Below are 14,616 nucleotides of genomic sequence, written 5' to 3' on the forward strand. Positions count from 1 at the left end.
GGAGAAGGGAATGGCAACCCATTCCAGTATTCTTGCCTGGGAAATCCCATGGATATAGGAGCCTGGTGGGCTACAGCCTGTGGGTTCACAGAGTTGGACACAATTAAGCACGCATTTATGGGCACTGAAAATGTTTTAGAAAGATATTTCTGGAAGGCCAATGAGGGTGAGCTGGAAGAGATGGGTAGAGAGACAGAAGCATTGGTGACACTGTGGAAGAGGACTGGGACCCCTTAATCTCCATCCAACAACATGTTCTTTGATGTGGACACCAGACATTTTTGTCAGTCTGGGGCCAAATGACCTACAGCCCACACCTCACCCCTTTCTCTGTCCATGCAATTATTCTGGCAAGAATGTTGGAGAGGGTTGCCATTTCTTCCTCCAGTGGATCTTCCCGACCCAGGAACCGAACCTGGGTCTCCTGCATCAGCAGCCGGGTTCTTTACCACTGGCCACCTGAGAAGGCCCGCCTCGTGGATAGTCGAGCAAACACTGAACAGGAGCCAGGAGACCGGATACAGATCCTGCAGTGGCCTAGCTATGAAATAGGGAGGACCTGAACCCTAGAATCTAGAAAGATGCTCAGGATCCATGGAACTTGGTGGCCAGTGGGAGATAGGGGAGGTGGCTGAAGGCATTAAGGTGGTAGATTTGGAGTTTTCTAGTTGGGGAAGCTGAAGGTGCAGTTTGGGGGGATGAAAATAATCTAGAGTTGCTATTATATTCATAGCTTTGCTTACTATTTCAGTAATATACTATATGCTGCATGCTGTGTGTGCTTAGTCGCTCAGTCATGTCTGACTCTTTGCAACCCCATGGACCACACCTGCCAGGCTTTGTGGAAATGTCAAATGAATAAGAAAAGCACAAAGAAGAAAGTAAAATTGCCCGAAATGCTAAAACCCATTGAGAACATTTTGGTGACTCTCCTGGGTCCCGCAGCTGGCTTTTCTCACTGAACAGTTTGCCCAAGACATTTATGTAGGTCAATAAGTGTAGACCAACCAGGGGGCACACAGAGCCTGGAACCACAGGAGCCAAAATGGGAGAGGGCTTATGGGCAGGAAATATGTTTCCCCAGAGATGTCCATAGGATTTGGCAGATAAAAAGCCAGTTCCCTTTCTTTTCTTTCTCAGGTCATCAGGGGCCTGGTAGTAACGAGATGGGTGGGAAGTGGAAGTGGCAGTGGCTTCCTGGGCTGCCCTCTGCCTTTGCACACGTCCACACCCCGTAGACCACGCCCTCAGCTCCCATCAGACCTGCCCTCCTCCCTCCCTAGTGAAAGTCTAATACAACAGACTGCACAGTTCTCTGGAATTACAAGGAACCCCAGAGACCCCTCTCCTAGGCCTCCTCCCGCCTGCCTCTGCTGCTGCTAATTCACTTCAGTCGTGTCCGACTCTGGGCGACCCCATAGACGGCAGCCCACCAGGCTCCCCTGTCCCTGGGATTCTCCAGGCAAGAACACTGGAGTGGGTTCCACCTGCCTCTATACCTGCTCATTTCGCAGTCTCACCCTTTCTCTGCCCCTGCCCCACTCCCATAGACTGTAAAGCCCTTTTTGGCTGCACACGTTTTTTCTGTCCTTCAAATCAGTACTTGTCCAGATGACAATTCCCAGCCTCACTTATAAGAGAAATGCAAATGGAAACTATGGTGAGCTCGTGTTTTTTACCTGTCCACCTGGCAAAGATCATTACATTGAATAACACTACGTGGGCAGGGGCTTGGGGAGATGAGCTCCCTTGTGCATTGCTGGTAAGGGTGTAGACAGGGAGGTCTTTGGTAATAACTCTCCAAAAGCCAGGGGTCCAGGGACTTCCCTGCTGGTCCAGTGGCTAAGACTCTGTGCTTCCAGTTCAGGGGACCGGGTTTCAATCCCTGGTCCAGGAACTAGATCTCACATGCCACAATTAAGAGATCCTATGTGCTGCAACTAAGATACGGAGTAGCCAAATAAAATAAATATTTTTTTAAAAAGCCAAAGGTGCATACCTTTGACCTAGCAGTTCCCTCGCAACTGGAAATAGGCCCTACAACTATACTCAGACATGAGCAATGTGATGAGGATATTCATGGTAGCAAAAGACTGGGAAGCGCCTGTATGTCTATGACTGTGCGGCTGGTTAAAAGGTTGTGTTACCTTCATGCTGTGGACAGCATGGGCCGTTAAGAGAATGAGGCAGCTCTGTGTGTACAGATGTTTGATCAGCCCCGGTTGCGCATGATTGTGGTGCACGGGCTGAGGCCACAGCAGGGCCGTGGCAGATGATTGTACCTGGAGGCAGGGGTGCGCTGTCAGTATATAACAGAGTGGCCACAACAAGACCAGAGCCAGAAGGGGTCAGGCAGGGCTCTGCCCAGGGAACAGTTGGCCAGGTCTTCAACACCAGTCCCTGTGAAGAAGCTTCTTTCTCTATGATGTATCCATTGTCAGGCAGTGAGCACAGAAACTGCCTGGGCGCAGCAGCATGCTTGCATGCTAATTCGCTTCAGCTGTCAGGCTCTTTGCGACCCCATGGACTGCAGCCTGCCAGGCTCCTCTGTCCATGGGATTCCCCAGGCAAGAATACTGGAGTGGGTAGTCACGCCCTCCTCCAGGGAATCTTCCCGGCCCAGGGGCTGAACCCACATCTCCTGCGGCTCCTGCGTTGCAGGCAGATTCTTTACCACTGAGCCACCAGGGAAGCTCCTGGGCCCAGCAGACCCAAGGTCAAAGCCACTGCAAGTGGGTACATAGGACATAGGAGGCACATAACTCCAGACTTGGAAATGAGGACCCAAAAGCAGTTTGACTCTGACTTTTCTGGAAAGCCCAGGTCTCTGTCCCAGAGGCCCCCTTAGCACAGAGTGGGAGCCCCCACAGTTCTGGGGACAGAGTTCCCCTGCTCCCTCCAGAAGGACACTGCAGTCAGGAAGACGTGCCTGGTTGAGTGTCCTGCTCTCCCTCAAGGCCACTTCAGCTGAGAACCACACATGGCAGCCTCCCACCAGCTGTGGACACAGCCAGCAGCCCCAGCCAGTTAGGGCAGACCTGACACTCCCTCAGCTTCTCTTGCCTGCAGGCTCTGGTGTTACCCCAGCCAGTCATAAGCATTTCTTCCCCACACTGCCGTCGGCAACTCACCATGGGAGCTCACAGTCTGCCATAGTGGAAAGATTTTCACTATGAATCCAGCAAGTGCTGCAAAGCAGGCTTCATCTTTCTGTTTTCGCTTAGACAGCCAGTTGTTAAATGTTTACCCGTACAGGACGTCTCCCCACGGAGCACCCGGAGATGAGTGAGGGGCTGAACCCTATTAATTAGCTCTTCCCTGCCCCTGGGAAAAGTGCGAGTAAGAGGCTCATCCCGAGAGCGTGTCATGTGCCCGACCTTGGTCCTCTCCTGGGTGACCATTCCTGTAAATAAAAAACCCTTTATTCCCATTTTACTGGCAAGAAAGCAGAGGTTATTCAAGGTCAAGAAACATCCTCAGGAACACAGGTTGGAAGTGGAGGTCAGATTCCCCGAGTTCTGCATCCACTGAGCCCCTCAACTCAGGCTCCACTCACGGGCACGCCCTGTGCTTTAGACAAGTATTTGATTTCTCTTCCATAGAAGGCCATCTGGTTCGGGTCCCAAACCTCAGGCTGATGAAGTGAAACAGTCTCATTTTAAAAGGTGAGATGACCTAGTTCAGAGAGGTTGGAGAAAGCCTGGAACCCTGCTCTCTCACCTTTTGTGCTCTATCCTTTCACCACTAGAAATTGGCCTCTGGTAGAGATTTTTTTTTTTTTAATTTTACTTTACAATACTGTATTGGTTTTGCCATACATTGACATGAATCCGCCACTGGTGTACATGAGTTCCCAATCCTGAACACCCCTCCCACCTCTCTCCCCATATTAAGAGATATTTTTTAAAACAACTTTCTTCAGCTCTGGTGTTGTTCAGTTGCTAGGTCCTGTCCGTCTCTTTGCAACCCCATCGACTGCAACACGCCAGGCTCCTCTGTCCTCCACTATCACCTGGAGTTTGCTCAGTGTCCACTGAGTCAGCGATACTATCTAACATTCTCATTCTCTGTCACCCCCTTCTCCTCCTGCCCTCACTCTTTCCCAGCATCAGGGTCTTTCCCGGTAAGTCGGCTCTTCGCATCAAGTAGCCAGATTGTTGGAGCTTCAGCATCAGTCCTTCCAATGAATATTCAGGATTGATTTCCTTTAGTACTGACTGGTTTGATCTCCTTGCTGCCCAAGGAACTCTCAAAAGTCTTCTCCAGCACCACTGTTCGAAAGCATCAATTCTTTGGTGCTCAGCCTTCTTTATGGTCCAACTCTCATATCTGTACATGACTACTAGAAAAAATATAGCTTTGACTATATGAACCTTTATGGGCAAAGTGATGTCTCTGCTTTTTAATACGCTGTCTAGGGTTGTCAAAGCTTTTCTTCCAAGTAGCAAGCTTTTTATTTCATGGCTGCAGTCACTGTCCGCAATGATTTTTCAGCCCAAGAAAATAAAATCTGTCACTTGGGAGTTCCCTGGTGGTCCAGTGGTTAAGAATCTGTGCTTGCAATGTAGGGGGCACTGGTTTCATCCCTGGTAGGGGAACTAAGATCACACATGCTACAAGGTATGGTCAAAAAAGGGGGAAAAAAATCTGGTAGGCAAAACGGCCAGATTCTCTGAATTGGGAGGGGAAGAGAATAGGTTGAGGCCATCCAGGAAAGAAGGGGAATTATTGGGGGAAAGGGCAGGAAATGGGTACTTATGGGGAAACTGAAACCCAGCCAGCCCACTCTTATTTTTGAGTTTACTCTATAGTCATGGAATGTTCTTGGAGCCCCTCTGCTGCCAGTGCACAGAGGGGCTCCAAAAAGTTGCTGTGACAGGTGCTGGAGAGACAAAATTCCCTTCCCTGGCTTAAAACACTAGCCAAATGTGGTTCTAAATAACTTTTCCAAGGAAAATTGGGTCTGTCATATTAAATTGAAAAGTCACTTATCATAGGGCTTTATAGATTTATTAATTGGATTTATTTGTAACAACTCACCTATCAACAAAACTTCAAGAAGAAACACAGCCGTCTACACTTGAGCAAAACCAAAAAAGGTGATTGTATTGGGGGTTTAGTGCTATTCAGAAAATTAAGCAGATGCAGAAACTACTCATCTATAGATAAAGGAAATAAGGAATAAGAGTGTAAACCTTTTTTTATACTTTGCTCCCGGAACTATGTCTAATCCATCAAGTTTGGGATCCAGTTCTTCTAATGCATGCTCAGTCGCTCAATTGTGTCTGACTCTTTGCAACCCCATGGAGTAGGCTCGTTTTCCATGGGACTTTCCAGGCAAGAATACTGGAGTGGGTTGCCATTTCCTCCTCCAGGGGATCTTCCAATCCAACAATCAAACCTGGGTCTCCGGTGTCTCCTGCATTGTAGGCATGTTCCTTACCAATGAGCCACCGGGGAAGCCAGTTTTTCTACTACTTTCATTTTATCTTTTTCAGTGACTTTTTTTTTTAAATTCAGCTGTGCCAGGTCTTAGGTGCAGTACTCAGGATCTTTCATCTTCCATTGTGGCGTGTAGGATCTTTTTTAGTTTTGTTGTTGTTCAGTCGCTCCATCATGTTTGACTCTTTGCGACCCTATGAATTGCAGCACGCCAGGCTTCCCCTTCGTTCACTGTCTCCTGGAGTGTGCTCAAACTCATGTCCATTGAGTCAAAGATGCCACTCAACCATCTCATCCTCTGTCACCCACTTCTCCTGCCCTCAATCTTTCCCAGCATCAGGGTCTTTTCCAATGAATCAGCTCTTCGCATAAGGTGGCCAGAGTACTGGAGCTTCAGCTTCAGCATCAGTCCTTCCAATGAATATTCAGGGTTGATTTCCTTTAACATTAACTGGTTTGATCTCCTTGCTGTCCAAGGGACTCTCAAAAGTCTTCTGCAGTGCCACAGTTCGAAACCATCTATTCTTCTGCACTCAGCCTTCTTTATGGTCCGACTCTCACATCCATACATGATTACTGGAAAAACCATAGCTTTGATATATGGACCTTTGTTGGCAAAGTGATGTCTCTGCTTTTGAATACACTGTCTAGGTTTGTCATAGCTTTTCTTCCAAGGAGCAAACGTCTTTTGGTTGCAGTCACCATCCACAGTGATTTTGGAGCCTAAGAAAATAAAATCTGTCACTGTTTCCATTTTTTCCCCCATCTGTTTGCCATGAAATGATGGGACTGGATGCCATGATCTTTGTTTTTTGAATGTTGGGTTTTAAGCCAGCTTTTTCACTCTTCTCATTCACCTTCATCAAGAGGCTCTTTAGTTCTTCTTCGCTTTCTGGCATTAGGGTGGTGTCATCTGCATATCTTAGGTTATTGATATTTCTCCCGGCAATCTTGATTCCAGCTTGTGCTTCATCCAGCCCAGCATTTCGCATGATGTACTCCTCATGTAAATTCAAAAAGCAAGGTGACAATATATAGCCTGGACATACTCCTTTCCTAGTTTGGAACCAGTCCATTGTTCCATGTCTTGTTCTAACTGTTGCTTCTTGACCTGCATACAGTTTTCTCAGAAGGCAGGTAAGGTGGTCTGGTATTCGCATCTCTTTAAGAATTTTTCCAGTCTGTTGTCTTCCATGCAGTCAAAGGCTTTAGCATAGTCATTGAAGCAGAAGTAGATGTTTTTATGGCATTCTCTTGCTTTTTCTATGATCCAGCGGATATTGACAATTTGATCTCTGATTCCTCTGCCTTCTCTAAATCCAGCTTGTATTTTTTTTGTTACAGCATGCATACTCTTAGTTGCAGTGTGTGGGATCTAGTTCCCTGACCAAAGATCAAACCCAGGCATCCTGCTTTGGGAGTGTGGTATCTTAGCCACTGGACCACCAGGGAAATCCCTATAATACAATTCTTGGTGTTAAAAATCACCTTTAAAAGGAATCAGAGAGTGTTTCTCATGGTGTCCTTGTCACTGTGGGGTGGGTGGCCATCTGCCTTCAGGGTTGGGTCTCTGGCCTGTGTTCCTGGATGGCTGGCCCACCATATGATCTGGGAGGGAGGCTTGGGAAGGTCTTTTCTGTATTAAACGGGGCCCAATTCTAGTGTCCCAGAATCTTCATTCACCATGAGGGACCAGAGAGGCAGGAAAGACTGGTCACCTAAGTGGATGAGCTTCTGCTCCAACACATGAAAACCATGAGACAGGAAAGGTAGACACAGGGGCCCTTTCCTTCTATGCCAAGTCTGTCCCTCCCCCCAAGGAGAAGAGGAGGGATTCGGTGGAGTGGAGCTGACTTGCCTTCTGGCTTCCGGCTGTAAGGAGCCCCTGACTGGGAACACCGATGTTGCGTCTGTACCATGAGGCTTTGCTTCCTCTCTTGCCTGGACCTGCTTACAGGGTTTTCTGTGAGAACACTTAGATGGGGAGAATGTGGGTGTTGCCAAGAGTCCTGAGTGTCCTGTCTCCATCACAGCAAGTTTGGAACTGGGGGGCCTGGTGGGGAAGGGGCTGTCCCTACCTTCTGGGAGGCAGAGGGTTAATCTCCAGCGCTCATTGGCGGTTCTGCCTCTGGACAGGGCATGCTGGGATTTCCTCCCAGCTGTTTTGCATCATGAAGATTTGTGTGCTGGGGAAATTCCAGGGCACAGCTGCAATTAATCTGCTGCACGGTCTCCAGGCGCAACACGGTTCTGCGGGCCCAGCGCCCCACCTCCCTCCAGGAGGAGGGCTCCGGTTCTCTAGTGAGAGACCCTACACAGGGACCCTTCCCCAGGCTGGACCTGAGCAGAAACTGCCCACCGGTGCTGTGCTTAGTCGTTCAGATGTGACTGACTCTTTGCGACCTCATGGACTGTAGCCCACCAGGCTCCTCTGTCCCTAGGATTTCCTAGGAAAGAATATTGGAGTGGGTTGACATGCCATCCTCCAGGGAATCTTCCCAACCCAGGGTTAGAACTTAGGTCTCCCACATTGCAGGTGGGTTCTTTACTGTCTGAGCCACCAAGGAAGCCCCTGCCCACCTGGCCAAGGGCTATCCCCATGGAGGGGCCTGGGGAGGGGACCGAGATACTGAAAGGATCCCAGAACATTCAGAAAAAGAGCAGGAGCACCCCCTATAAATAATAAGGCCAAAGTAACACTGATAGCGGGGCTTCCCAGCTGGCACTAGTGGTAAAGAACCTGCCTGCCAATGACGTAAGAGATGCAGGTTCGATCCCTGGTCAGGAAGGTCCCCTGGAGAAGGGCATGGTAACCCACTCCAGTATTCTTGCCTGGAGAATTCCATGGACAGAGGAACCAGGCGGGCTACAGCCCATGGGGTTGCAAAGAGTCAGATGCCACCAAGCCCACAGGCAGGCAGTGCTGATAGCAGCATTTGATAAAGATGTCAGCAAGGAAGGAAGGAATGAAAACTGTTCAGTCTCACTTAAGAGTATAGAAGTAAAAATCTGAAAATATTCATGTTTAGCTTTGCATGATACGTACAAGTACAAACAAGCCACTGTGATCAAATAGGATTTACCTGGAGAATGCGAGGGTGCTTCAATGTAAGGAAATCTGTTTCTAGGTATAATCTCCAGTCTGAGTCAAGTAAGAGAACCCACCTTTTCGGTAGATCCTATGAGAAGTCAACAACTGTCCCAGTGAAAGAGATTTGAAAATAGGAATAGAATCATCCTTCCTTAATGTAAAGACACGTTCTAAACCACAGCCTCACTCTACTTAACTGAACCACAATACCACAATAGCAGGTCTTCCTATATATATATATATATATATTTATGTATGTGTGTGTGTATAACTGAATCACTGTGCTAAACACCTGAAACTGATGCAACATTGTAAATCAACTATAAAAAAGTAGAGACAGGAAACTTCCCTGGTAGTCCAGTGGCTAAGATTCCACATTTCCAATGCCCGGGGCACCAGTTCGATCCCTAGCTGGGGAACTAAGATCCTACATGCTGCACAGCCTGGCCAAAGGAAAATAAAATTTTTAAAAAAAAACACTTTAACAACTTCAAGTGTGTTCCATGGAACCCTCACACCCGGAAAAGAGTTTCCCAGATTCAATAAGATTGGGAAGCTGCCTACCCGGCCTGTCTCAGGGAGCCACCGCGCACAGCAGCATGTTAAGTAGCATTTGTAAATTGAGGGTTAGCAGCCCTCACCATTTGGGTCCTCACCATTCTTTCTGGGTTTGTTTTTTTTTTTTGAGACTCAAAAGAGAGGGCTTATCCCATAAGTGGTGGCTCTTGCTGTTGCCTGGCCATTGGTGCATTGAGGCCCCACAGGCCCCTTGTGTTCCATACCAGTGAGCATCCGCTAGTAGGGAGGTGCTGAAGTCCAACCATGATACACTGTATCTGAAGTCAGGAGCCAGCTATGGCCAGTTGGACTGAGCCTAGGCTGGGCTTGGAGAAACCAGCAGTTTTCATTTGCCCGCATGCCTTCACTATGCAGAGCATCTAGGCTCAGCCACACATCTCTTAATCCCCAAGAACATGTTCTCCACCAATGAGTGATGAGCCCCGTGGGGCTGGCTGCTCGCACATGAGAATTACAGCCAAGAGAGATTTATTTCCGCTGAACATCGGGCTGAGCCTGACTTAGGAATTTAGGAGTGCACAGCCACCTCCAAAGGTCTGGGGATGCGGTCGGGAAGGCTTACAAGGGGGTGTTGCTGGCTCCTTCTGTCCCAACCTGTGGTGCTGGGAAGCTCAGCTGTCCCTTTAGAATGCTCCTTTCCTTGGAATTATGATGCAGAGATATTCCATGACACCAAGCTGCAGGGGCTCCAGCTCTTACAGGTCTCTCCCCACTCCTTACTCCCACCACTGGTTTCAAAATCTTAAAAAAAAAAAAAAAAACAGACAAAGAGTAGAAAGAGGGAGATGACAGCCCTCCATTTCCCTACCTTTTGGAATGAACTGTTTCTGAACACAGACACACCCATGTGATACACCCTCAACCTCCATGATCGGCTGGAGCTGGAAGGGTGCTGGGAAGATGCATACTATTCCCGGAACCCCCTCTCCATGGCTGCCTGACTGAGCTGTAAGGAGCCAGACTTCAGCAGTGGACCAGGCTAAAGATCTTTAGCCACCCTCCAAGCTTCCAGGTTTCAGTTTTAATTAGTGAGTGAGAGTGGATCCTGCATGCAGGAAAGAGATCCCTCCTACAGTGTTAGTGGGAATGTAAGTTGGAACAGCCACTCTGGAAAAACTAAAAATGGAGTTACCTTATGATCCAGCAATCCCACTCTGAGGCATATTTCTGGAGAAAACAGTAATTTGAAAAGATACATGCACCCCCACGTTCATAGCAGCACTATTTACAGTATCCAAGACACAAGAGCAACCTTAACATCCGTTGACAGATAAATGGATAAGGAGGATGTGCTACAGATACACTATGGAATATTGTCGTTGTTTAGTTGCTAAGTCGTGTCTCACTCTTTTCGGCCCCATGGACTATAGCCAACCAGGCTCCTCTGTCCATGGGATTTTCTAGGCAAGAATGCTGGAGTGTGTTGCCATTTCCTTCTCCGGGGGATCTTTCCAACTCAGGGTCAAACCTGCTCTTCTTTCTTGGCAGGCAGATTCTTTACCACTTAAGAAGCCCACGATGAAATATTACTCAGCCATAAAAAATAATAAAACAATGCTATTTGCAGCAATATAGATGGACCTTAGATATTATCATAGAAAGTGAAGTAACTCAGACAAAGACAAATACTATATGATATCACTTATATGGAAATCTAAAATATGATACAAATGAACTTACGTACAAAACTAAACAGACTCACAGACATAGAAAATAAACTTATGGTCACCAAAGGGGAAAGGGGGTGGGAGAGGGCTAAATTAGGAATTTGGGAGTAGCCGGTACAGACTGCCATGTACAAAATAGACAGAGGGTTAGCACAGGGAATTGTATTCAATATCTTACAATAACCTATAGTCAAAAAGAATACACACATACACACATATATAGATAGGCAGTTTTGCCCCTCCCAGAGATATTTGGTGAAGGCTGGAAATTTGGCAAAGTCTGAAGACATTTTCGGTTATTATAACCAGGCAGAAGAGTGAGTGCTACTGGTATTCAGTAGGTAGAAGCCAGGGATGCTGCTAAACATCTTCAAATGAACAGGACAGCCCCCACTACAAAGAATTCTGTAGCCCCAAATGTCAGTGGTGCCACTGTTCAGAAACTGCAAGAATCCTACAAGCTTGCTATGTCTACCAGCCCATAAGGTCAGCAGATAGTATTCTTAAAGAGCCCAAACTCCAGCACTGTCCCAAATCGGGATTCAGATCAATTCCTCTGGACCACCCCAACATGCGTGTCTAAGAACATCCCTGGAAAGCAACAAGAGTGAAGAGTGTTCAGTGTTGACCCTTGTGACTGTAGGTAGATAGGGAATCAGATGCTGGAAGAGTTTATGGATTTTAGGAACACTGGTGTTTCACATGGTAGGGGGTATATTTGGAACACTTTACCTGGTGTTTGTGGTTATAGAGAAACAAGTGTGATAATTAGTACTCACATGCGAGCTCCAGCCACCTCAAGAGTCCCTACAGTAATACATTGCCACGTATGTATTCATTCAGCTTCTGGGTGGCCAGCCCTGTTTGAGACATAAAAGGAGAGAAAAAAAAAAAAAAAACCATCAGAGCCAAGAAAAGGCTGTGGGGGGCAGTAGAATGTTCCAGAAGATGATGCTAAGAAAAGCTTTATGAATCATGTAGTGGTGAGGAGTGTGGGATTTGAAGTCAAGAGACCTCAGCTCCAGCTCTTCACAATGTGGGCAAGTCATCTACCCTGAATTTACTTCCATTAGCTGGTCTTGCAGATTAGGACAGCCACCCCAGCATGTCATAGCAGAGTTGTCATGGAAATTAAACTGTTTTACATATGTAAGTCTACTGTGAAAACTGTCAGGGTAGCACAAATGTTGTTATTCACTGAGGAAATGAGTTTTTACTAATGATACATTTGTCCAGTGCCGTCGACTTGCCAAAGGCATTTAAATCGCAGTTAGTTCACCCAGGAAATGTAGGCTCTGAGAAGGGAACTAAATGAGTGGGGGTGTAAAGGAAGGAAGCAGATAAGATAGGCAGAAGGTAGGGACAAAGATGACACTCAGCTGGGGGAGAGGCAGGGTACCAGAGGGCTCAGAGTGGACCTGTCCTTATTCACGAGGTCCCCATTCATTTCCACCTCCCTCGGCCGGGCCCACTTGGCCCACCCCAGCTGCTGTCTGTCCACTCCCTGGGCCTTGGCTAATGTGTCCTTGGGTTGTGATTCCTCCCTGTGGACACCTTGTGGCAAGTCCAGCCCCTGCCCTCTCAGTCATATTTTTGTGGTTGATGGAGAGCAAAGGGGTACTGCCCATCCTCCTTTCCTGACCTGTTTTCAGAGCTCAAGCCCAAATCATGATTTTATTCCCCAGTCCCAAAACTGAAGCAAGGGGGTAATTCAAAGACTTCTTTCTGTCTCCATGGGGAAACACTTTCTGGAGCCGTCACTTCCCATGAGAGCTCAAATTTTCAAAGTAACCTCAAGAATTCTGCGAAGAGCCTACATGGCTGGTCTGCTGCCCAGAAGCACTGTATCAGTGTTGACACTAAGCCAGCATGTGTGTTTTGCTCCCGGCAAAGATTAATGGTTTGCTTATGAAAATAATAGCTGCCATTTATCAAGCGCCATCCATGGGCACAGGACTGTGTTCAAGACTTGACATTGTCCCTAATCCTTCCAACAACCTGTCAAGTTAGTGATAATCGCCTTGCTCTATGGATGAAGAAAGTGAGGTTCAGAGTTGTCAAGGCACTTATCCAGGGTTACACAGCATAATCAGCAGAGTGAGAACCTGAGCCCATGAACACCCGACTCCAGAGCCCCTCACTGCCTCTCTACCCACTCTCTCCCAGGCTCTTGCCCAAGACTGGTAAGCTGACGTTGAGGAGATCACTTTTCATTTAAAGTGTATGTGTGAGTGAGTGAGTAAGTGTGTGTGTGTGTGTGTGTGTGTGTGTGTGTGTGTGTGTGTGTTAGGGACGGTTTGGTTGGCGTTTTTTGCAGTGATGCATGGGAGGGCAGGATACTGGAAAATCTTTTCAAGATCAAGAAACACTACAGTGAAGTAAAGATCCACATCCTTGAATAAGGACAGATATTCCCCATGACCCTGGCGGTGTCAGGCAGATGGTTTGTATTCCTTCATTCCCCAGATTGCTCTGGAGAGGCTGTTTCCTGGGGAGTGTTGTGTGTGATGCTGTGAGGGATGGAACTGAACAGGCAGGATCATCACCATCTTGGAGCCCTGGGTCCCTTGATGAGTCTTGCTTGTCTCACATCTAATGACTCTCAGCAGTAGGGTCTTTGAATATTATATTTTGGTTAGTTGTGCTGTCATGCGTTTACCCCAAAATGATGGAGGGGCTGGTGGTGGTAGTGGTGTTGATGTATGCTCTACTCTGTTCCGATCTCTGGACATTGACCCAGTAAGGAGCGTGCAGGTCAAATGAAGCTTGGTGTCTGTCCCCCAGCCCCTGGCCCCAACTCACTTGGAGCTCTGGCGCGGCCCCCTCTCACCAGCCACATTGCTTTCTGTCCCCTGTGTAGTACCTGCAGATGAAATGGCCACTCCTCGATGTCCCCGCCAGCACCACAGTCAAGGACGCCAGGTCACCGTCCCCAGCACACTTGGTAAGTCTGTTTCTTCTTAAAGCGCAGAAGGGCTATTCTCACTGACCTTGTCCCATATCACTGCCTCCACCTTCCCGAAGGTCTAGCAGCGTTGCCCCAGGTGTGTGAGCCAGACGGTCAGGAGTGCAGCAATTAGAGTGTTGGCTTTGCATGTCCTTAGCACTACCACCTCGGCACACGCACACACCACCCAGGATGTCATGTGATCAGAAATGCCAGCCCTGCCCCTGGCTTGTATTGGTCCTCCTCCACCTTGGCAGTCCCGTTCTCTCTCTCCCGCTAGAGCTCGGTTCACAGCCCTCATTTCCTCTTTGGAGCTGCACAGCAACAGTTGAAGAGGCTGTTCTGTACGGGATGTTATAGGAAAGAATTAATTAAAATATATGCAAACAAAAATCCCCAGGGGCAACCAACGTCTTTCTACCAATGTCCGAGGCAACAGGGTCACAAAGGAGGGTCTGGAGGGTCCTGGGAGGAGGTGCAGTGGGATCTGTCTCCTCACCTCAGGGCTTGCAACAGACTGAAATTGATGGGATAGGAGGTGCTCCCAGCTAGGACCCTGTATCCCTCTTTCCTGGGCTTTCTTAGAAGCTTGGAGCAACCCACATGCCCCATAAGCTGACTAGTGTTGTTCCACTGCAGTGAGTCTCAGAAACACAGAGCACACAGGTAGAAGGGAGACCTGGGAACATAGGATGCTTCTAAAACTTAATTCTGTAAAATTTCAATGGTTTTCCTCACTCACGCTCCCCTTTCCACCACGCTGGGTTGTTTGCAAGCAAATCCCAGATGTAGAATTTCATCTCATTCATATTTCATCTCCTCGTATTTTAAGATCTCCTGATAGTCTTTTTTCATTAAAAGCTTAGAATCCAGTGCAGGAGATACAAGAG

General features: G+C 47.8%; 1 protein-coding gene across 1 annotated transcript in view; it reads left to right on the forward strand.

The window, feature by feature from the left end:
* TCF7L1 (transcription factor 7 like 1) overlaps positions 1-14,616 on the forward strand; it is a 191,514-nt gene that overhangs the window by 155,414 nt on the left and 21,484 nt on the right. The window contains exon 4 of the mRNA XM_068976464.1: positions 13,640-13,723. Coding sequence (XP_068832565.1) covers positions 13,640-13,723 — 84 coding nt within the window. The remainder of the gene's footprint in view (positions 1-13,639; positions 13,724-14,616) is intronic.

This window comes from Capricornis sumatraensis, chromosome 1 (genome assembly GCF_032405125.1).
Source record: "Capricornis sumatraensis isolate serow.1 chromosome 1, serow.2, whole genome shotgun sequence".
NCBI lineage: Eukaryota > Metazoa > Chordata > Mammalia > Artiodactyla > Bovidae > Capricornis > Capricornis sumatraensis.